The sequence below is a fragment of the Petromyzon marinus genome, chromosome 53 (assembly GCF_048934315.1).
Source record: "Petromyzon marinus isolate PM22_M1 ecotype Great Lakes invasive population chromosome 53, UKy_Petmar_22M1.pri1.0, whole genome shotgun sequence".
Lineage (NCBI taxonomy): Eukaryota > Metazoa > Chordata > Hyperoartia > Petromyzontiformes > Petromyzontidae > Petromyzon > Petromyzon marinus.
The window spans coordinates 9,502,867-9,526,113 of NC_133719.1; the positions used below are offsets into that span (position 1 = coordinate 9,502,867).

Below are 23,247 nucleotides of genomic sequence, written 5' to 3' on the forward strand. Positions count from 1 at the left end.
GGTTACAGAAGTGGGGGGGGGGGGGGCGGTAGGGGAGTGGGGAATTGAAGGTATCGATATCAAAGTGATGTCCTGATCACACGACCATTGAGGCATTTGTCCTCATCGCTCAGACAAACGGCTGGAATTCCACGTTCCTATGGCGAGGAGGGTCGATAATAACAACCCAGTTAATCGACACGTAGCATGGGGAGGCCTTTATCCAGCGGTGTATATTTGCCATCGCAGAAATCGTTACATGTCGAGTTCACCGATAGCAAAGCAAACGTTCCGACGTTTGTCGGTGCTTTGTAGGCGCGCGCGCGTGCGCGTACGTCAGGGTGAGTGCACGTGGGCACGCGCGTGCACGTACGTCAGCGTGAGTGCACGTGGGCGCGCACGTGCACGTACGTCAGCGTGAGTGCACGTGGGCGCGCACGTGCACGTACGTCAGCGTGAATGCACGTGGGCACACGTACGCTCTGAGCGAATGCGCGTACCTGCGCACGACAGCGCGGAGTGACGGCGCAGCAGTCAGCGCGCTGCGCTTTGAATCCGCCGATCCGAGTTGTAAACATTCGCCAATCACGGTGGCGAATGTTTACACCGGTTTTAGGCCTCCCCCTAGGTCGACTCGGCATCAAACGAGTACCTGGTGCGGTGCGTAAATATCAACAAGGGGGAGACAAAGGCGGCCGGGCATGGTGCTAGCCAACACCACCTCCTCGCGTGCCGTGCCGGCATCCGTCGGTGCTCGCTAACAACACTTGCCCCAACAGGCTATTAAGGCTATGCGGGGGATCTTTGGCATTGACCACTGACCTTCAGGCCATTGTAGTAAAGACCAGACAGGAGGCCTTGGAATGGATGGAGTCGGTCGCGTCCTCCAATACGGATCCACGCTCGGCTATTGAAAGCGGTCATCTGTTTTTTTGTTTTAGTTGCTTTTTGTCTTTTAGTTTGTTGTCCGAACCGCCCGCACCTCCGATCAGCGCGGTTGGCTACGCGGACACACGGCTGTCGCACTCTGGGTAATTATAGGTGGAAACACACAAGCGAGCAAAACGAGGCAGTTAATACTGCGCATTGTGATCATCATCATCGTCGTGCAGAACAAAAGAGTGGGCACCCATTATGCATTTCTATTCACACTCACACGGAATGCAAAGTCGGAACGAAACGGCGAAGTGCACTTCAAGTCTAATGGGTGCCATGCGTCGAATTTGTCAGCAGCTGCACTCGCCCAATGAGAATCCAGCCGGTGCCCCGCACACAACAAGTGATGTATCAATGAAGTGTGCCCCCCCCCCCCCTCCCACCTGGGTGCTCACCTATGCCACGAAACAACAAGGCAAAAAAGAGCCGTGGATTTTTCTCCGGGATCCTCCGGTTTAGAACCCCCCCCCCCCCACTCCACATTAAGAAACAACACGCGCTTAAGATGATTTGGCTGCCACTATAAATTCCCACGAGTGGTAATGACGATGATGATGATGATGACGATGATGATGACGACGACGATGATACAAACCACTCCGATGGGCTATCACGTGTGGCGGAGTCGCCTCTGAAAAAAAATCTCGACGGTGGACTTTAGCCGGTAAATAAAATAAAATTAGCTTTTGTGTGGGAGACCATTCAATCAACTGACCACGAAGCCCACCCGCCCATCGTATTCACAAGGCCATTTAACGTTGTGTGTGGATCGAACAGGTTTCCGTCAAGGTCAAACGGAACGATGGACTCGGTTCACATTTTTTCCCGACATTATTAACAGCGTGGCCAGGGATGTTGACGTACCTGGGATGGTCGTCATTTTCACGCCGGGATATTTGGCAACCCACATAAATCACCTCGCGCGCCTTTTTCGTGGCCTCGCCGCACGTTAAAGATGTCACCGCCGCCCTCGTATCATCGCGGTGAAATACACGCATCGACTATTTAATGCGTTGTAGATTTTTTTTTATTAGCCACAACGTTTTTCTACGGCGTGCGACGACGATGATGATGATGATGATTTTTTTAGGCAGAATCATTCTCGGTAACGACACTTCGGCGTCGCGTTTGATAACCGAACGTGATGGGAAGTGAACGCTATGCAGTCCCTCGTCACCGATTCGTTTGTTGAGGTTACAAACGACGGTTAGATTTGCCAATAGCTTCGTTTTTATTTACGCTCTTACCATCCTTCTTGGTATAATTGCGATCTCAAATTCGTCCCCGTCTCGTTTGTAGCGCCGTTTCCCCTTTGAAGCGAACGAAATCCAAATCCCAACATTGACATCGCTGCTGTGCCACTTCGACATGAAGTCACGCAAATTCCAGGATTACTACCTATCAACAGCAAATATCCCTCTGGCCCGACCGTGGCATTGCCTATGTGCCCACCGGCCCACCTGTGTGCCCACCCGCCCACCTGTGTGCCCACCGGCCCACCTATGTGCCCACCCACCCACCTGTGTGCCCACCCATCCACCTGTGTGCCCACCCATCCACCTGTGTGTCCACCCACCCACCTGTGTGCCCACCCATCCACCTGTGTGTCCACCCACCCACCTGTGTGCCCACCCATCCACCTGTGTGTCCACCCACCCACCTGTGTGCCCACCCATCCACCTGTGTGTCCACCCACCTGTGTGCCCACCCATCCACCTGTGTGTCCACCCACCCACCTGTGTGCCCACCCACCTGTGTGCCCACCCACCTGTGTGCCCACCCGCCCACCTACGCGCCCGCCCACCCACCCACCGTTGCCACCTGCCAGTAAAGTTGTCTCACCCCGCGAATACCTCCTTGGCACGGCGTGCCACCGCGGCGACTCTCGCACGGCGGCAATGACCCTGGCCACGCCTGGCCTTGGCCACGCCTGACCCTGGCCACGCCTGACCCTGGCCACGCCGAAATCGCGCGCTTAGCGACGCTGCCACCGAGAGTGTCCGAGCAGTGTGCCAGGTCAGCGCACAGAGCACGGGGGTCGCATTGCTCCACAAAGGCGCCGTCTATCACGCGCACATTTCAAAGCACAATGCGATAGGCTATCATAATGTAATGCATTACAGGGCGAACGTTCCTGGATAACAATCTGATACAGGTCAATAACGTCTCTGGGCTGGGCTGGATACCCCCCCCACCTCCTCCCCCCACCCCCCAGGCTTATGGCAGAGAATACAAAAGTTCTATTCAATCCTTGTGTATGATGGCAGCAGCCAAAAAGCCGCTGCTGCTGTTGCTGCTGCGATGATAACCGAAGTGTCGCGAGATCAGCGAGGTATCGTGGTAACGTTCCGTGTGTAACGAGTGCGACCTCGTGACGTCGTCGTCGTCCGTGCAACCTGAAGGCCAACAGCGCAGCTCGGCGAGCACTGGACGGGCATGGTGGGGGTTCTTGCGGTACCTTTCGCGACACGTGCCCAAGTAATTTCGTGCTCCCCGGCAGCCTGGTTAAACTTGCACCGAGAGAGCGGAAGGCACGCGAGGCCTGGTCAGGGCGTGTGAACTTCACGACGACTCGCGGACGAGACGGACGCTACGGGTGACCGTGAACGACAGCGAAATTCGGGCAGCGAGCCCGGGAGAATGGCCCCACCGTCGAGATGGGAGCGATTATGTCAGCTGATGTGCAGGGGTGGGGGGGGGGGAGCTTCATCCAGCAGTGGATAATATCAGGGGTGATAAGTGGTGTGTAACGTGGTTGCCATGGCACCCAGTGCAAGGAATGACACGGTAGGCCCCCTGTTCAATTTCTGCCATCTTGGATTTTCATCCCCTGTGTACTCAATAGCTACCTACGTCACTGGGACTAATGGCGATGGTGATGACAACGACGACGGGCATTAACAGCCGTGTTGTGTTTGCTTGCTTGTATGTTTCTACCTATTGCCCACAGTGCGACAGCTGACCATTTTCAACAGCCAAGCGTGGATCCGTATCGGAGGACGTGACCGACCCCATCCGTTCCAGGGCCTCCTCTCTGGCCTTTACTACAATGGCCTGAAGGTCAGTGGTCAATGTCAACCCCCCCCCCCCCCCCCCCCCGTATAGCCTTACCACACTGCTCGGGCAAGTGCTGTTAGCGAGCGCCTACGAAGGCCAGAACGGCACACAAGGGGGTGGGTGGCTAGCACCACGCCCGACCGCCTTTGTCTCCCCCTTGCTGAAATTTTCACGCCGATTCAGGTACTATTTTATGGCTGAGTCGACCTAGAGGAGGGCCAGAACCCGTTCAAACGTTCGCCACCGTTATTGGTCGTGAGCGGGAATTGAACTCGGATCATCGGATTCGTAAGCGCTGCTCCACCGCTCCCCTGCAGACGCACGCATTCACGGGAATGTTGCATTTAGCTTAGACTAAGTGAACGAAGCTGACTGTACACACAAGACAAACACGAGAAGGCGACATAAACGAAATGGCAAACGCGAGACGACAAAAAGAGTTGACGATGTTTGAATTGAACCGAATCGCAACTCCGATTCGTGACAATTCGTCGAACGACTGGCAGGCGTAAACTGCCCGCGACGTCGCCTCCCGACGGGATGAGCACGTGGTCAGGGGCCATGGTAGTGAGATACCTGTGGAGATTACCTGTACTCGCAGCCAGGTGGGAATTTGTCGCACCTCCGATGAGCACGGTTGGCTATGTACGGTGCGAAAGAAGTTCAGCATAAGTACAATCCATCCAGACGACTGTCAATGCTTCTTTGGTTCTTTCGGTAAAGTCACGTAGAATGAGAATAAAATTATAAATTGATCAAATAAAATAACACAATAATATTCTCACGACGTTTCGGCCACAACACAAGCGGCCTTCATCAGGTGAAGGGACGAGACTGTCTGGTAGGACAGCGCTGAAGTGAAAGAGCCACGTTCAGATCACGGCCTTTAAGCTGTGTGAGAGGAACAAAGCGCCTTGACAAAGGAATTAGCATATAATTTAGCATTGAAATGGCTGAATGATTAGCTTTTGACTGGTCACAGAAATAGTTATGTTAAAAGTTAAAGCATACACATCCGCAGAGGCACCGCTTGACAATGGAATTAGCATAGAATTTAGCATTGAAATAGCTAAGTTAAAGCATACACATCCGCAGAGGCACCCCTTGCCAATGGAATTAGCATAGAATTTAGCATTGAAATAGCTGAGTTATTAGCTTGTAACTGCTCACAGAAATAGCTACGTTAAAGTCAGACCATACACATTCACCGAGGCACTTAGTACAAATCAAACAGGAGAATTTAGCATTGAAATAACTGAGTGATTAGCTAGTGACTGGTCACAGAAATGACTATGTTGAAGTCAAGGCCTACACATCTGAGCTATTCACAGTACTATATAGTGAACCAATAAAAACTAAAATATAAATTACCTTAATGTTATCAATAAACTCTATATTCTCCAATCAGCTAAGCTACCAACAATAAGTCGTTATATATCACAATGCTATATGGCGAAAAAATGGGTGGATTCTTACCCTCAACTTTAGCACCACGGATAGCTACGGGCCCCGTTCAGACGGACGAGTTCGTCCATGGTCGGAACAGAGGAGGGGGAGAGAGACAGCTGCGAGGCCCTAGTATACTCCATGTTGTAAAGCCATACCATTAACCGTGGTGTGAGAGGTATTAAGAGTCAATGCTGGCGAAAGAGCTGTGGTCTGAAGGTCATCGTAAAAATACAATTAATTAAGAACAGAAATGATTTAAAACATCTTTCCAGTGGTTACTAAGCCAGAATCCATCTTCTCGGTTGAAATTGTCTCTGTGCTTGTATATGTGAATGGCCTCATGAACGAATCTCTCATGGTAGCCGGTTGGTTTGCAAAGAACCTCCGTCTTGGAGAAGTCAATGTCATGTGATCACTGTTATAATTCAGTGGGCTCACCACCAGCTGTACCCCTCTTACTGTGCCAGGCTAGGTGCAGGAGGTCACGGGACAGACCCAGCAGGTGCCATGTGTTGGCTGACTGAGATGACCGGTAGATGCACCACCAGCTGTACCCCCCTACTGTGCCGGGCTAGGTGCAGGAGGTCTCGGGACAGACCCAGCAGGTGCCATGCGTTGGCTGACTGAGATTACCGGCAGATGCACCACCACCCGTACTCCCTACTGTGTCATATGCAGACACCCACGCCTTCATCTCTTCCATGCAGCCTGCTGAACCGACACACCGCAGCTCACCACACTTTGTCTTTCCGCTTCATTTTCCTCGCACTGCTCGCCGACACTTGGAATTGTCTCCCATCGTCGCGTCTCTTTCCCCCCCCCCCCCCGAGTTCTTATAATCTTGCTCTATTCGGAAAGGGCATTGACTGTTATCTGTTCCATCTTCTTTAGTGCTCTTTGTTGCTGTGCGATTTTATTTTTTTGCCTCTGCTCACCAACGACCGGAATAATAATAATAAAAACGAATAGTTCTGCACCATTATGTTCCTTGGCTGTTCCCTGATATGCCGCGACGGCCTACCACGGGATTGTCGTGTGAACGCAGCCATCCCGAGCCTCGACTGGATCGCAAAGAGATGCGGCCGATGACTCCAAACCTGTAGATTGACACGATGGTGCTTGTAGTAGGCATCTTGGAGTGGATTGGTTTCTGCCGGCCCAAAAATATGCCATTTGAGCATTTTCCCCTGGTGTGCTTAGGGTGTACTCCATGTACTCTGGTTTCATTCAAGATATAAAAAAAGAGATGTTAATTAGGGATTGGTCAAATATCCAAAATCAGGGCACTCCTGAGAGGGTCTTGAGATTAAGTGAGGGAGTAGGGGGAGGCAGGAAGGGTTTTGGCTGTCAAATTATCGCAATCAATATTTTAACACAAGGGTCACTCAGCATGGTCTATTAAATGATACTTTGCCAGATACTGTACACTCTGTAGGTACGCGCGTTCTTTTATGAGCTACGGAGTAAAAAAATACTTTATTTTAAAAATAAATAATAATTTCTCACAGATTCGTTTTCGGTAGAAAATAGCGCACTTTCACAGGGCACAATTGTGAAGAACGCTTATCGGAAAAATGGGTGATTCTATCAAAGGTTAATTTCAAAGAGATTTTTTTCTGGTTCATGTATGCCTGCCGCATAGCAATGAAGTGATTTGGGAGCGGTGGGGGGGGAGGGACATTCGTTTTACAAACAGTTCCTGTGCATACCAAGTGCAGTGAGACCGGTGACAATTACCCCAGTTCTTCGAACGCTCTTGCTGGTAACACTCAAAGCGTCAACGGAGGATTGGCACCTCTGTGCAGCGGTCTCATTTTTCCAACGATGCCATATCGGTGTTCACGATACGACAATAATCGCGATGTCTGTTCCCCGTGTCGTTTGTAATCGTATATATATGTTGAACTTCTTTTGCACCGCATGTAGTCAACCATGCTCATCGGAGGTGCGGTGGAATGACAAAAAAAAAGAACACAAAAATCAGTTGTGATTGTATTTCACAGTTTTACCGTATTGCTCTTGTGCGTTGTGCGTAATTCCAGCGCAAGTGGGAAATATACAAGGGCACCACGGTGGCTAGAAGATGTTAACTACCTCGACTGGTATACAGGAGGTCATGGATTCGATCCCAACCCTGACGCCTGCTGCTCTATATTTGGAGTTTGCGGTGTCTCTCTCCCCGTGGTCCCGTGGATTTTTCTCCGGGTCCTCCGGTTTTTCCCTCCACATTTAGAATCAACAGGCATTTAGAGTTTTCGGCTGCTATACATTTCCACGTGATAAGCCACTTTGTTGAGTTGTCATTTTTGGCCAGGTCGCTTCTGAAAAAGAGCTATGTACAGTGAGGGAAAAAAGGATATGATCCCCTGCTGATTTTGTACGTTTTCCCACTGACAAACAATTGATCAGTATATAATTTTAATGGTAGGTTTATTTGAACAGTGAGAGACAGAATAACAAAAAAATCCGGAAAACGCATGTAAAAAATGTTATAAATTGATTTGCATTTTAATGAGGGAAATAAGTATTTGACCCCCTCTCAATCAGAAAGATTTCTGATTCCCAGGTGTCTTTTATATAGGTAACGAGCTGAGATTAGGAGCACACTCTTAAAGGGAGTGCTCCTAATCTCAGCTTGTTACCTCTATAGAAGACACTTGTCCACAGAAGCAATCAATCAATCAGATTCCAAACTCTCCACCATGGCCAAGACCAAAGAGCTCTCTAAGGATGTCAGGGACAAGATTGTAGACCTACAAAAGGCTGGAATGGGCTACAAGACCATTGCCAAGCAGCTTGGTGAGAAGGTGACAACAGTTGGTGCGATTATTCGCAAATGTAAGAAACACAAAAGAACTGTCAATCTCCCTCGGCCTGGGGCTCCATGCAAGATCTCACCTCGTGGAGTTGCAATGATCATGAGAACGGTGAGGAATCAGCCCAGAACTTCACGGGAGGATCTTGTCAATGATCTTAAGGCAGCTGGGACCATAGTCACCCAGAACACAATTGGTAACACACTACGCCATGAAGGACTGAAATCCTGCAGCGCCCGCAAGGTCCCCCTGCTCAAGAAAGCACATATACATGTCCGTCTGAAGTTTGCCAATGAACATCTGAATGATTCAGAGGACAACTGGGTGAAAGTGTTGTGGTCAGATGAGACCAAAATGGAGCTCTTGGGCATCAACTAAACTCGCCGTGTTTGGAGGAGGAGGAATGCTACCTATGACCCCAAGAACACCATCCCCACCGTCAAACATGGAGGTGGAAACATTATGCTTTGGGGGTGTTTTTCTGCTAAGGGGACAGGACAACTTCAACGCATCAAAGGGGCAATGGACGGGGCCATGTACCGTCAAATCTTGGGTGAGAACCTCCTTCCCTCAGCCAGGCCATTGAAAATGGGTCGTGGATGGGTATTCCAGCATGACATTGACCCAAAACACACGGCCAAGGCAACAAAGGAGTGGCTCAAGAAGAAGCACATTATTTTATTCTCATTCTATGTGACTTTACCGAAAGAACCAAAGAAGAAGAAGCACATTAAGGTTCTGGAGTGGCCTAGCCAGTCTCCAGACCTTAATCCCATAGAAAATCTGTGGAGGGAGCTGAAGGTTCGAGTTGCCAAACGTCACCCTCGAAACCTTAATGATTTGGAGAAGATCTGCAAAGAGGAGTGGGACAAAATCCCTCCTGAGATGTGTGCAAACCTGGTGGCCAACTACAAGAAACGTCAGACCTCTGTGATTGCCAACAAGGGTTTTGCCACCAAGTACTAAGTCATGTTTTGCAGAGGGGTCAAATACTTATTTCCCTCAATAAAATGCAAATCAATTTATAACATTTTTGACATGCGTTTTTCTGGATGTTTTGTTGTTATTCTGTCTCTCACTGTTCAAATAAACCTACCATTAAAATTATAGACTGATAATTTCTTTGTCAGTGGGCAAACGTACAAAATCAGCAGGGGATCAAATACTTTTTTCCCCTCACTGTAGCTCAGTGGGCCTTACCTGGTAAACTTTTATTAGTTTAGTTTACAAGCAAATTACTTCATAGTCATTTACTGTACCTGCAGTTCACTCGATGTAAGCCAGCTCATGAGTCTCTTAATCAGTGCAAAAGAAAGGGCACGGTTAAATCTTGACTTAAAGCTTTCGTGACTGCAGGAATTCAGATCCTTTGTGTCTTTCGGTGAAGTCACGTTGATAGGTTCAAAGAAAATAACAAAAAACTACGACGTTTCGATTGCAACACAAGCGGTCGTCATCAGGAAAGGGGGGGGGGGTGCGATCAAAACGTCGTATTTTTTTTGTTATTTTCTTTGAACCTATCTACGTGACTTTTTCCGAAAGGCCCAAAGAACATGAAATGCCACGGTGGTGTTTCACACCTGCAAATCGCACCCCGCGATTACACCGGGAATGAGCGTGGAAAAAATATAATTCAGAGAGAGAGCGTTACCTGCTGCACTGTCACCTGCGCTACCGCCCACCTCCTCCGTGCCCCGCCCCCCTCGAGACCTACGCAGTAGGGGTGGCAGCTGTGACGTGGCTCTCGGTCGTCGTCGTTATAATTTTTTTTTACTCCTCCCACCAGGTGCTGAACTTGGCGGCCGCGAGCGACGCGCACACGCGGACCGAGGGCGCCCTGCGGGTGGTCCGCGGGATGTCGCCCCACCTGGCGACGCTGATCGCCACGGCGACCGCCACGGCGACCGCCGAGCCCACCGGGCCCGCCGCCGGCGCCGGCGGCCCACGCACCTCCACCGCGACGCTCGTGGAGACCACCACCACGATAACCGTGACCACGACGACGGAGCACGGGAGGAAGGCCGCCGCCACGGAGGAGGTGGATGAGGAGGATGAGGAGGAGGCAGAGGAGGAGGATGAGGAGGGAGAAGCAGGATTGGCACCGTCTGGACCCCACGTCCCAGTGAGACCGCCGCCAGCTCAGAAGGACACCCTCATGGTGGTGAGTCGTTCGACGCTTGACCAGTAAGCAATGTGATTTGTCCATGGGATGCACTCATTCGTTAGAGTAAAACATCTTAATACGTAGAGGACCGCAGAGCTTGGGGGGATTTGGCGCCCGTTCGTCTGTGGTTCCTCTCCGTCGTTCTCTGTCCTTGAGAGCGAGCGAACGCCGCGCGGCTGCACGCTACAAGTTGAAATTATTATTTCCACTAACTACACACACACACAAAAAAACACGTTGTTAAATGAGTTGCTTTCGCTTAAAGTCACTGAATTTCAGCTCTGAGAATAAAAACAACTTTATTTGTTTGACTGTCATGCAACACACATTTCTCTCGTCGGAGGGCATATGAGAAAGTGTGGATGGAAACGGGTCACTTGAAGCTATTTCATCTCATTCTGTGGACCTTTCCGTGACACCCACTGCTCTTCCGAAGTTAAGATTGCTAACTTTATCTCGTAATGACCATTACACCATTGGAATAACCGCAATAGGATACCGGAGCATGCTAATTGCTTAATAAATAAAATCAATGCGTTCATTGACCTTACAAAAGTGAGACACATCTGACCGTACAATATCTCAGTTCTCCGAGGCACATTATGTCTTTTTTTTAATTTTTTTTTTTTTGCATTGAGTTAGATTCTTTAATGTGTATGTTGGCACATATATTCTGCAAGCTTCACGCTTTCGTTTTGCATCACCTGTTTGGTTTCTGCACTGAACATGGTTTACCTTGTATGTAGCCGTGCCCCCCTCCCCTGCCGTTTAACCTTTGCATTCGGCTCGACTATCATGATAAATATAGACATTGCTATAGAACTAGAACCCTCCCCCTACATAGTAAAATTAATAAAAGCAAAAAGTGTCCCAAGTAATTAACATGCTCGAGTGAGCACCGGGGCTGCTCTTCATCTCCCGTTCGCAGCCCCGAAGTGGAAATTCCACATTCCTATGGCAGGGATACAATCTCTCCACGACACTCACGAGGAGAGGAACATCTTCATAGCACGCAAAGCAGACAGGTCAGCAACCCCGTTGATGTCATCCCTTACGGATGCCTTGTTGCTTTGCGTACATTATTTAGTTGCGCGTTTGTTATCACACAGCTGCTGAGCACAGGCCCCAAGGGCCGAAACGCCAAGCGGCCAGCGACAAGCAGCACGATTGAAAGTGTACGTACGACGGCTGGACTTCCTTCGCGCCGTACATAGCCAACCGCGCCAATCGGAGGTGCGCGAGAAGGACAACATACCAAAACACTAAAAGCAGTGCTAAAGAAATTATTTTTTTTCAAACCACATTTGAAAGTGGAATAGCTCCAGCGGCTTCCTAATATCCGAGGGAAGAGCGTTCCAGACGGCCGCAGAAGCGCACGTGCAATGCACGAGGGTGAACACGTTTGTTGAACTGAGCAAAGGTTAATTTTGTTGTAAGACCGCGGGACTCGAGATTATGGGAGGGAATTCCAAGGTAGAGAAGTGTGAGGGATCCGACAGAGGGGAAGTACGTCACACGCACGGTGGGCCCCCTCACTCGTGTGTCAGCGATGATTCATTTTTTTTCCATTTTGTGGCAAAGATTGCACCGTGGGGTGCCACGGTGACCAGATGTTAACTACCTCGCCAAGTTTACAGGAGGTCATGGGTTTAATCCCGACCCTGACAATGCTTTTATATCCACAATAGATGCTTTTGGGTTAGACCGCATAAAAATAAATGTGTCGTTAAACCCGCCACCAGCCAATTAGTGAGATTTGTCACGTAAACAAAACATGCCAATTCGTTACTATTTCAGCACACCAGTAAACCCATTTACAATGTTGTGAGTTTACTCTCCAACACACCGGTGTGCTGAACTCGTAACGAATTGGCATGTTTTGTTTACGCCACAAAGCTTACTAATGGGCTTTGTTGGGTGGTGGCGGGTTTAATGACACGTTTATATTTACACGATCTAACCCTAAACCTCTGTTATGAATAATATTGGTCGCGAAAGCCTACGTGTTATACTGACGCCTGTATATTTGGAGTCACGTGGATTCTTTCCTGGGTTCTCCGGTTTTTCCCTCCACATTTAGAATCAACATCACGCGTCTAGAGTATTTGGCTGCTATCAATTTCCACGTGACGATGAGCCACTTCATTAAGCTATCATTTGCGATGGTCAGGTCGCTTCTGAAAAAGCGCTATATGTAGTTCAGGAGGCCTTACCTGGTAAAAATATATATATATATATAGCTTAGCTAGCTTAGCTTTGCAAAGAGTGTGAATCTGTACCCATGATCTGCATGTGATCCACTAAATCCATTTGTGAGGCTAACGTTGCAAAAAAAATACCAGGGATACAGATGATCAAACACTCGCCGCCTTTTTGGCAATTTCCACATGTAAAGGTGTGCCCTATCATTCGGTGCACGGCTGCTACTTCGAAATGGATTATTGCAAATTTTGTTATTAAAGGGAAATCGTGGTGCCGCAATTTGGGGCTGTCTGATTTAGCTCCGTGGGGTTTCCGCTTTACAAAAAAAAAGGAGGAATTACTGAATCCGCTCTACGACATTGTATTTCATCCTGTGTGGACTTTGTGGGATGCTCTGCTCTCCCTTGTACACAGAATGCATGTGGGGCAAGCCTAGGACTTGTTAGCATGACATATACACGAGCTTGTTTCTCATATATATATTTACACGTATACACTAATCCCGTGCTGCATCGTGGGGAATGCGGCCACGGTGTAACTTGTTGGCGCACTTGACTTGCAATCGGGAGGACCCCGGTTCAAATCCATCACGTGGTGCGGCAGTTGAAGCAATGGGGCAGGTTTCTTAAATCGCCCCCCCCCCCCCCACTGACCACTGCACCCCAACCACTGCCTCCCCTCCACCCCCCAGCAGTATAAATGGGTTCACCACAGTTACCACCAAAGTCGATCGCCAGGTTTGCTCATCGTGGGGTAAAGTGTGGTTAGTTTTATGAATGTGTTTAAATTATCCTTTGTAAGAGTATATACCATATGTGCTGCTGGTCTCTTGACTATGATTCTTAAACATGTTATTGTTAGCTCGAATGTTCGGTTAGAAACACTTAGTCTGCAGTTGCCTGGGTGAAAAGTGGAATCATCCACTCAACAATCAAAAAAATAAAATTACCTCTTCCAAGATACCTGGCCAGCATTGAAGAGTCGACCACCTCTTCAAAGATACCTGACAAGCATTGAAGAGTAGACCACCTCTTCCAAGATATCTCACCAGCATTGAAGAGTCGGCCACCTCTTCCAAGATACCTTACCAGCATTAAAGAGTCGACCACCTCTTCCAAGATATCTCACCAGCAATGAAGAGTCGGCCACCTCTTCCAAGATACCTGACAAGCATTAAAGAGTCGACCACCTCTTCCATGATATCTCACCAGCATTGAAGAGTCGACCACCTCTTCCAAGATATCTCATCACCATTGAAGAGTCGGCCACCTCTTCCAAGATATCTCACCACCATTAAAGAGTCGACCACCTCTTCCATGATATCTCACCAGCATTGAAGAGTCGACCACCTCTTCCAAGATATCTCATCACCATTGAAGAGTCGGCCACCTCTTCCAAGATATCTCATCACCATTGAAGAGTCGGCCACCTCTTCCAAGATATCTCACCACCATTAAAGAGTCGACCACCTCTTCCATGATATCTCACCAGCATTGAAGAGTCGACCACCTCTTCCAAGATATCTCACCAGCATTGAAGAGTCGACCACCTCTTCCAAGATATCTCACCAGCATTGAAGAGTCGACCACCTCTTCCAAGATATCTCACCAGCATTGAAGAGTAGGCCACCTCTTCCCAGATATCGCAGCTTCGTGAGAGACGTCAAAGGTGGAATGGTTATCGTGATCGTGACATGCAGCCACTGCGTGGGCAGCCTCTGTAAGTCGATGCCGAATGGCGGATAAGCGCACCTCAGTGTTAATTTACGACTACGAATGACGGCACCCAACTAGGTTTCATTCTTTTGATTTAAAGCTTTCGTGACTGCAGTGATTCATATTCTTGGTTCTTTCGGTAAAGTCGCGTTGGAGGGAGACAATAAAATAATAAAAAATATATGTTGTTTTATATATTTTTTATTACGTCCTTTCGGTAAAGTCACGTTGAAGGGAAACAATAAAATAATAAAATATATATTGTTTTATATATATTTTAGTATGTTATTGTTTCTCTTCAACGTGACTTTACCGAAAGAACCAAGAATATAGGTTTCATTCGTTTCGTAGGGGGGTTTTTTTCCGCCCGTTAAACTCGGTGTCTGTTTAATGAGACAGGGACACGGCGGGCTGACTCTGCCGCATTGCAGATTAAATAATGTAGAGCCCGACAACAGACGGAAAGCAATGAGGTGTCCCACGTGTCCCAACACGTGTAGTTATGGAAAAAACACATTCCCCCTTTTCCCTTCTACACTCACGAGAGACTGCTCCACGTCTGTTAAGTACGTACCGCATGTATGTCGAACTTCTTTCGCGCCGTACATAGCCAACCGTGGCTAATTGGGGGTGCGGGGGAAGGACTACAAATTCAACACAAAAAGCAGTTCTAAAGAAATGGGTTTTCAATCCAGATGATTTGCTACATCGCAGGATCGTGAGAGATGGTGGCGGCGTGGGGAGGCCTTCATCTAGCAGTGGATTGACCGTGGCTGCTGCTGCTGCTGCTGATGATGAGAAAGCAGAAACACCTTCGGCTCGGGTGTCGGTTGTCAAGCGGTGGGCAGGATTCGCTCACCGTTATGGAAGGCTTCAGGACGGAGAGGATTGTATATATTATCGCCACGCGGCCTCAATGAATTCCAAGTGGGAGAGGTGTGTTGGGACGAGAGGCGATTACATTGAGCAGCAGGGAAAGAAAAAAATAGATCTATCTCATCTGAAGCACTCTCAGATGGATTACTTTTCCAGGGTCTGGGGACTGACAAAGTACTGCAGTGGCACGGGTTTGCTCTGTTTTGTCGTGCACTTAAACTCTGTACGCTATTACACCTTTGGGGGAGCAGCGGTGCGGTTATTTGCGCACTGCGCTGTGAACCCGGTGACCCGAGTTCAATTCCAGGCCACGGCTGATGTCGATGGCAAGCGAACATCCAAATTGGGCCCTACCCCTTCCCCACCACCACCGCTTTTGCTATCCCGCATTGACCAGCGCGGTGAAGTATGGTTAAAAAATTTCCATAATCGGCACTGCATTGAGAGGCCTTCATCAAGTAGTGTATTGACAAAGGATTGTCAATTTTAAAATATATCCCCACTTTAATTTGAGGTATTTAACACCACGATGACCTAAATGTGGCCTGGTTATAATTTCATTGTTTATGTAACAAAGTTGTAAAATAATTGTATTAGTTTTCTTTTTTGCTTCAGTGGGACAGAGGCTGGCATGGCCGAGGGTGGAGGGGGGGTGGCAGGAGTCTTTTTACAAAAGCCACGTGTGAAAGACCTCGAAGGAAACTGCCCACAAATTACTCATTTTCAAGAGTGCAATACAAGAGCTTCACAATTATTCTCACCGTATTGTGAAAGTGGTCAAAATATATATTTGTATTTTTAATTTAAATGGGAATAATGAGAAATGTGACGCTTCTGTGTTCGGATTTTCCGGTGGCGATCATGCCGTAAATTAACAAACGCTTCGCTGGGTTGAAAATAACATACACTCGAATTAAATGTCTAATGCACCGCAGCTTAGCCTTTATCGTAAAAACATAGTAATTATTCCACGTATGCGGTCTTTCTTTTTTACCTTCGGCTGGAAATCTTTGCATGAGCTATGAAAATCTTTCTCTGCCAGAAGCAAAAAAAAGTAGCCTGCACCTCCGCGTCGAGAGACTGGCACATCGATGCTCACGCATAAATATGAATCCACCCGTGCATGCACATAATAAAGGCAAAGAGTCCCCCCTGTATAGCCTTCAACAGACTTCAGGGGGCAAGTGCTGTAAGCCAGTAGCACCGATGAAGGCCGGCACGGCACGCGAGGGGTGTGGGTGGTTAAGCATCTCGCCCGGTCGCCTTACTGCACATCGCACTCGTTTGACGCCGAATCGACCTCGGGGAGGCCCAAGAACCGTTCAGATGAACGCCACTGTTATCGGCCGTGAGCGGGAATCGAACTCAGTTCGCGGTGTTCGTAGAACAGCGAGCTAACCATCTGCACCAACGCTCCCAAAATACGCACGCACGCACGGGTGAAAAAATGATGGACACCCAAATACAAACAAAAGCGCATTGTGTGCATTATGGGGGTAGCCGCGATGTCATTTTTCATGACACAATACAACATGAATCTTCACGGTGAGACGATCATCACGATGCTGGTTTCCTATACAGTCACTTTGTATGGGTCACCGGATTTCAAAACGCGGTTTGCTCACCGCAAGGGTGGAATGTCTCCGCCCGCTGCCACCCACATTTATCCATCGTGGATGATCAGCAAATGATGTACGAATGCAAATACTCATCATAGCCTGTTTTGAGCAATTTTTTTTCTAGCTACTTCAACCTAAAAGAGTCTTTATTCAATAAAACCACTACTTTTTATTTTACCAGGTAAGGCCCACTAAGCTATATATCTCTTTTTCAGAAGCGACCTGGCCATCGCAAATGATTCGCTCAACGAAGTGGCTTATCACGTGGACATTTATAGCAGCCAAATATACCTGAACGCCCGTTGATTCTAAATATGGAGGAGAAAAGCCAGAAGAGCCGGAGAACACTCCACGTGGTCCTTGGGGAAAAAGAGTGACACGCAGACTCCAAACTTACAGGCGTCAGGGTCGGGATCGTACCCACGACCTGCTGTATACCAAGCGAGGTAGCTAACATCTCCTAGCCACCGTGGTGCACCTATGCATATCGGTGGTACGTTGCTGCTGTGGGGTGCTGGTGAACACACCGCATTGGCGATCCAGAGGTCGCCGGCTCGACTCAATATCCCGGCAGTTGAATCAACGATGGTGCACGTTTCTTAAATCCCACACCGGCAAATCTGTCCGCCCAGCAGCATAGACGGGTAACTCCGCTGTCATTCCGTCGTCGAAAGGTCGTGTGTGGTGGGGGTGAAGTGTGGGTGCCACCACCTCTTTCTCGCCAGCGTGCAAGGGGAGGCCAACGGAGGGGCCCTCTCCTCGAGTGGACGTCCATCTGCCAGCATTTGCACGAGTAAAACCACTGCAGGGCTGCACCCTTATCTCACTAATGTTAATTGGTGGACAGTGCATGTTACAGTGGTGCTCGGCGTTACACAGAGAGACGAAAAAAATGTAACACGCGGATTAAAGAACATTTTTTTATCCCGTTTCTGCTATGACGCAGAGCAGTGCAACCCGTTGGGTCGCAGAACGGCCCACGGAATTGGACATTGCACGAGACGCCGCTGAGATCCCTTCAAATGACCTACGGTCAGCGCTTTCCCGCCCGCCCTGCATGCGAGAGTGCGAGGTTCAGACGGCCAACATTTGAATTCTCGGGGTGGTAACGTCGCCAAAAAATAAGCGCTGAACCAAGTTTCAATGCGACGGCCGAGGCCATCGACTCAGCGACAACTTGGAGGCTCGGGCTTCACCCCCGGGGGGACCTCAGCGGCGCCGGCTCAGCTCCGAGCCCGCTTGCTCAGCCGGCGGCGCTGGCTGCGGCTTCGGGGAACCGCGGCGCCGCTGGATGATCAAGCCCCCGCCACTCCCTCCGCAGGCCGTGTCAATTTGCGAAGCAGCGGTGGCACAACCCAATTCATCGCGCGCTGGTTATCGTGACAGCGCGTCGTTAAGCGCGCGTGCGGCGCCACGGCAGAGCAGTTGCCACCCCCCGACTGGAAGCGGCAAAGGAATGGGGTTGAGGTGGGGGGTGGGGGGCGAGGGATATGAACGCGCTGCGAAAAAAAAAGATAAAAAAAAGCGTCACAGACCCTCGATGTTCGCGTGGAGTTCTGCGTGAGGCTCTGCCAACGGTCCTCGCGAATGTCGGGACGACGCCGTGGAACGCACTGAGAGGTCTCGGGACCCGGCAGCAATGTTTGTCAACGCTTTCTGACCACGAATTTCTTTCGCACCGTACGTAGCCAACCGTGCTAATCGGAGGTGCTGGGGGGGTGGGGGGGGGGGGGAACGACAACAAACTAACACACAAAAAGCAGTTTTAAAGCAATGCGTTTGTCAATCTCGATTATTTAAAAGTGCACGGCTCTCCAGTGGTTTCCTAATATCGGAAGGAAGAGCGTTCCAGACGGCCGCAGAAGCGCACTTGAAAGCGCCGCGCGATGCGGTAGTGACCGTCTTTGTACGGTGGCTTAGCAAAAGGCCGCTGCGATACATTTCTTGAACTGAGCAAGGGTTTATGAGAAGTTGGTAAATAGGAGACCAGTCGATGGTTTGCAGGCACCCAGCAGCCAAACAGCCATGTACTTATAACTATAGGGCCTAATCTATAGCAGTGGGAGCTCCAAAATTAAATTAGACTTCGGCAAGATAAAGTGGTTTATGTGCAGACAAAACATTGTGGAACATTGCTTCCTATTAGTCGTGCGATATGATGTCATGCAAATTACAAAAAGGAAAGGCAAACGCTCCAATGAAAGGTGTTATCCGCATTCGCTCGCGCACGTGCATCCACCCGTACAAAGACAAAGATCCCCCGTTTAGCCAACACAGACGGTTGGGGCAAGTGCCATTAGCGAGCGCCTATGAAGGCCAGAACGGCACACGAGGGGGTGGGTGGCCAGCACCACACCCGGCCGCCTTTGTCTCCCTAGCGGCGAAGATTTTTACACACCGCACCAGGTACTCATTTGAGGCTGAGTCGACCTAGGGGGAGGCCCGTGACCGGTTCCGATATTCATCACTGGTGTTGGCCGTGAGCGAGAATCGAACTCGGGTGGCACACACGCGCGCTGTCTCACCACGTCCTGAATGTAATTTCGCAATGGCTCTTACGGCCCTTACTCCGTGCCTCTATCGGAAACAGAAAGTGCGCGCTTCGGATGGAAGATGCACGGCACAGATATCTCAACTCGGAATAAATTATTTCTTTTGTTATTTATATTAAAACGGGCAGGCAGCCGTTCTCAGAAGGCATTGCCTGTGCAGCGCGTGGAGGAAGCAAAAATGTGCAAATGTAAAGAGATACAAAAAATGCGGCCGCGCATGAAATGTCTCCGTGTGTTTTATAACAAAAATGTATTTATATGAGCCGTCCTCCCCCCCCGAACGATACACACGCTTTTACTTTTTTATCATCATTATTAGTACAACGCGCAATCATGTTTGCTCTATTGTGTATGATAAGGTATGTTGTTTGTCGTTCATAAAAGATCCCGTTTTCTAAAGAGAAACTATTAGTGCAAGGTCATCTCTGTGCAGCGCTACTCACAGCAGCGAGCAATGAAAAATCTATGACACTCAACGCTCTGGTCGTGCGGCATTAGTCACGGGATTTGCACGACTACTTACGATTGCATACTGTATATATATTCGGAGCGTAGAGTTATTTAAAAGGAAAGAAAGAACCCTATGCACACAAAGACAAATATTACCCTGTTGAGCTGTCCAAAGTGTCGTGGGCAAACGTCGTTAGCGGGGGGAATTATTAAGGCGGCTTGGTTCAACAAAACACTGCTGGGACTCTGAGACGACATTGGCGAGAGCGCTCCCCGTCTGAACCACCGAGCGCTGGCTGACAGGGAAAAATATATATATACGACAATCCATTTGAAAATGTAGCAATGCACAGAACGTGCTCGCTGAGAATGAGTTATTGCAGAACGTAAGCAAATATCAGAGAGATGTTCTGTTTAGATGAATGGCCTGAATGCGACTGTACGAATGAGATGGAAAATAATTGGTTCCCGATACAAAAGGATGCATTGATGCTTGAATAGAATCACGGTCCTGGATCATGATAATTCATCAAATCCCCGGGTTGACGGAGGAGGGTGAATAGACCAACCAAAAGCCCGGGACCAAAACAAGTAAATTTAAACGAGATGATGACAGCGGATCTCCCCGTGCCGTTTGAAGCCTCGTTATTTGAACCATGCCAGCTAGAACATTCGCTCTTCCCGCAGCATCCACGCGACATGAATAGGGGGGAGGAGGGGGGAGTCCAGGCTTTGTTATAGCACACCTTATTAAAGCCGCCGCTAAGCAAAGCATGTTTACAAGGCTTAATAGGGTCCCGGGGGAGGGAAAAAAAACCCAAAAAAATAAAGTTAGCAATAACTGCGGCAGACCGCATCGGCTATTACGCGCACGAAAGGGGCACCGTGCATCCGATATTGCGTTCCCTCGCCAGCGCGCGCGCCCCCACGCTCGTCTTGCGCGAACGGCCAATTATATCGGCGATCGTCACCGCCGATCCGTCACCCGGGCTCCGGGAGAAACATCGCGGCCGTTACGTTGCCGGTTCCTTCGTAGCGACGACGCCTGGGATGTGACCACGGCTCTCGACGTGGGCTGGGATCGGCGTGTCGGCGTCACGTAATCGGGCACGACGCCGCATTTATGTATTTTTTTGTTGTTGTTGTTGTAATTATTATATCCCTCCTGCCGACACGGCCAAACAAACGGAGTTGTCACGCCGTTGTCCAAATACGCCAATTGATCCGGGTTTGTGGTGGTGGGGGGGGGGAGAGGGGGGGGGTTCTTCGGACAATCCGGAGGGGCGTCGTTTGGGGTAGAAATCTTGCCCAGATGTAATCTCCAGTGAAACGTCGTGCGTAAGATTTGTCAAGGGGGGGGGGGGGGACACATATTGGCACTTTTCGCCCACGTAACCACTTGAAGTCATGGGCTCTGTCAGGTTGCGGACGGCTATGCGGGGTATAAAACGTTGACATTAAACCTACACCGACGGTAGGCCAAAAGGAAACGATACTCTTTGGTTCTTTCGGTAAAGTCACGTAGGTATAAAATAAAAAGAAATCACGACGTTTCTATCGTCGGTCGTCCTCAGGCGGGAAAAAAATAGAATCCAGCAGTGTGGATTCCTGCAGTCACGAAAGCTTCAAATCAAGATGAAAAGGAAACGAGTTACCTATCGGACACATTGGACATTTGTCATCGTGTCACGAGGCAGATACGCGTCCTGCCAGAACTTTCTCAATCGGCAGAGCAGAATCGTCGTCGGATTTCGAACAATGGTCTTAGAGACGACAGCTACTGGCGATGCCAATGCACGGTGGGATGAGGGGGAGGGGGGGGCTCGGTTTGGGGGGCCCTAAGCAGAAATTATTAATTGGTGCATCACATCACTGCGAACATGCTGGACAATGGCACGCAACTTCCTTACATCACAGTTGTGTGGAACAATCAAGTCGGTGGACTAAATTCGTTACAATCGTTCGCAGTCGTGTCATTACAGCGTTGGGTTTTCGTTACGTTTATTAGGAGATGATTGTGAGCCGCGTTGCGTCACTCAGATCGAGCCATTATGATTCCCCCCCCGCCGCACCCGCTCGCTGTGTAACCCAGCCAATGGCCTCTCTCTCTCTCTCTCAGCAAATGAACTCCACATCTACCCCCCCCTCCCCCCCTACCGTGACAACAATCTCATCTTTCCTCGCCCGGAGATATTTCATCCGCGACATTTCTCTCCCGGCTAAAGCGGCTGATTTGTGGACAATTAATCAGGAGCCCGACTATTAATCAGTGGCGTCGTGGCATTACATTTACGCTCGACGGCACGCCGCGCAGATTTTAATACACTAGCTCAGCACGCGCGCGGCCACCACGTGACAACAATGTTTTGCTAAACCTCTTATATATTTTTTTTTCCCATTACATTCATACATTCGTCCCGTACGATGTGACCGTCGCTTTAAGCTGTCATAATATTGTGGGAGCGGGTTTTTTTTTTTGGGGGGGGGGGTTTCTCCACCGCTCCTGCCCGCCCGACATAAATCGCAGCGCTTTAAACAAACAAAAAACCTTCCCACCACAAAGAGACGAATAATAAACCCAACTCACCGGCATAGGGGAAGCAACGCCGCAGTGTCAAATAAGAACACTGTGTAACAAATACAAAAAATTGTTCCTGGGTAGTAAGTGTTATTTCTTAATTGCTCGTGCCTCAAAAGTACATAAAATTGCTATTATTCCGCACAATTTTTTATTTTGTGACCAGGACAGTGATATTTTAGAAATTTACCTATTTTCAATGAGAAAACGTGGTGTGCATTTGTGTCAATTTCTTCACGTAAAGTCCTGGTCACAAAAGCAAAGTTTATTGGGAATAATAATAGCCATTTTCTATACTTTTGAGGCATAAGCAATTAGAAAATAACACTTACTATCCAGGAACAAAAATCGTGTTACATACTATAATACACGCGTCGAATCATGTTCGAGGTTAGGCAACTGATGCCAAGGTGACCACCTCCCACCACGAACCCCCCAGCTGCCCCGCACGATCGAGGGTGGGGGGCTAGGGGGGGTGTGGGGGGGAACTTCATTCAGTGGTGAATTAACAGAATGCTGTACAGGACGTTGCTGTTGTTACATCAATTTGTACAAGGACAAGATGACCACTGCCTTTACTGATAACGGACTGAACAAAACCCGTACAAGAGACACAGGTAAATGGGGAAGAATAAACAATACGAAGCTGGCAGTAAAAATGAGAAGAAATATAATACTATCTTGAGTCAAATCGTGCCCATGAATCGTAACAATTGATCGGATGTATTGCCAAGTGGAGGGCAGTGGTTTGAATCATTGGTTTCATTACTCCCCTGCTATGAACTCAGCAAAGCCACCACTGTATATCGACTAGAAAAAAAACATATCCCGACATTACCTCTGAGCTCATCGCC

At 49.0% G+C, this 23,247-nt stretch overlaps 1 protein-coding gene across 1 annotated transcript in view; it reads left to right on the forward strand.

Moving 5' to 3' along the window:
- The window catches only part of LOC116954021 (neurexin-1-beta-like), a 558,784-nt gene that overhangs the window by 472,528 nt on the left and 63,009 nt on the right, over positions 1-23,247 (forward strand). Inside the window, exons 4-5 of the mRNA XM_032974412.2 lie at positions 3,866-3,975; positions 10,024-10,398. Of these exons, the coding sequence (XP_032830303.1) occupies positions 3,866-3,975; positions 10,024-10,398 (485 nt within the window). The remainder of the gene's footprint in view (positions 1-3,865; positions 3,976-10,023; positions 10,399-23,247) is intronic.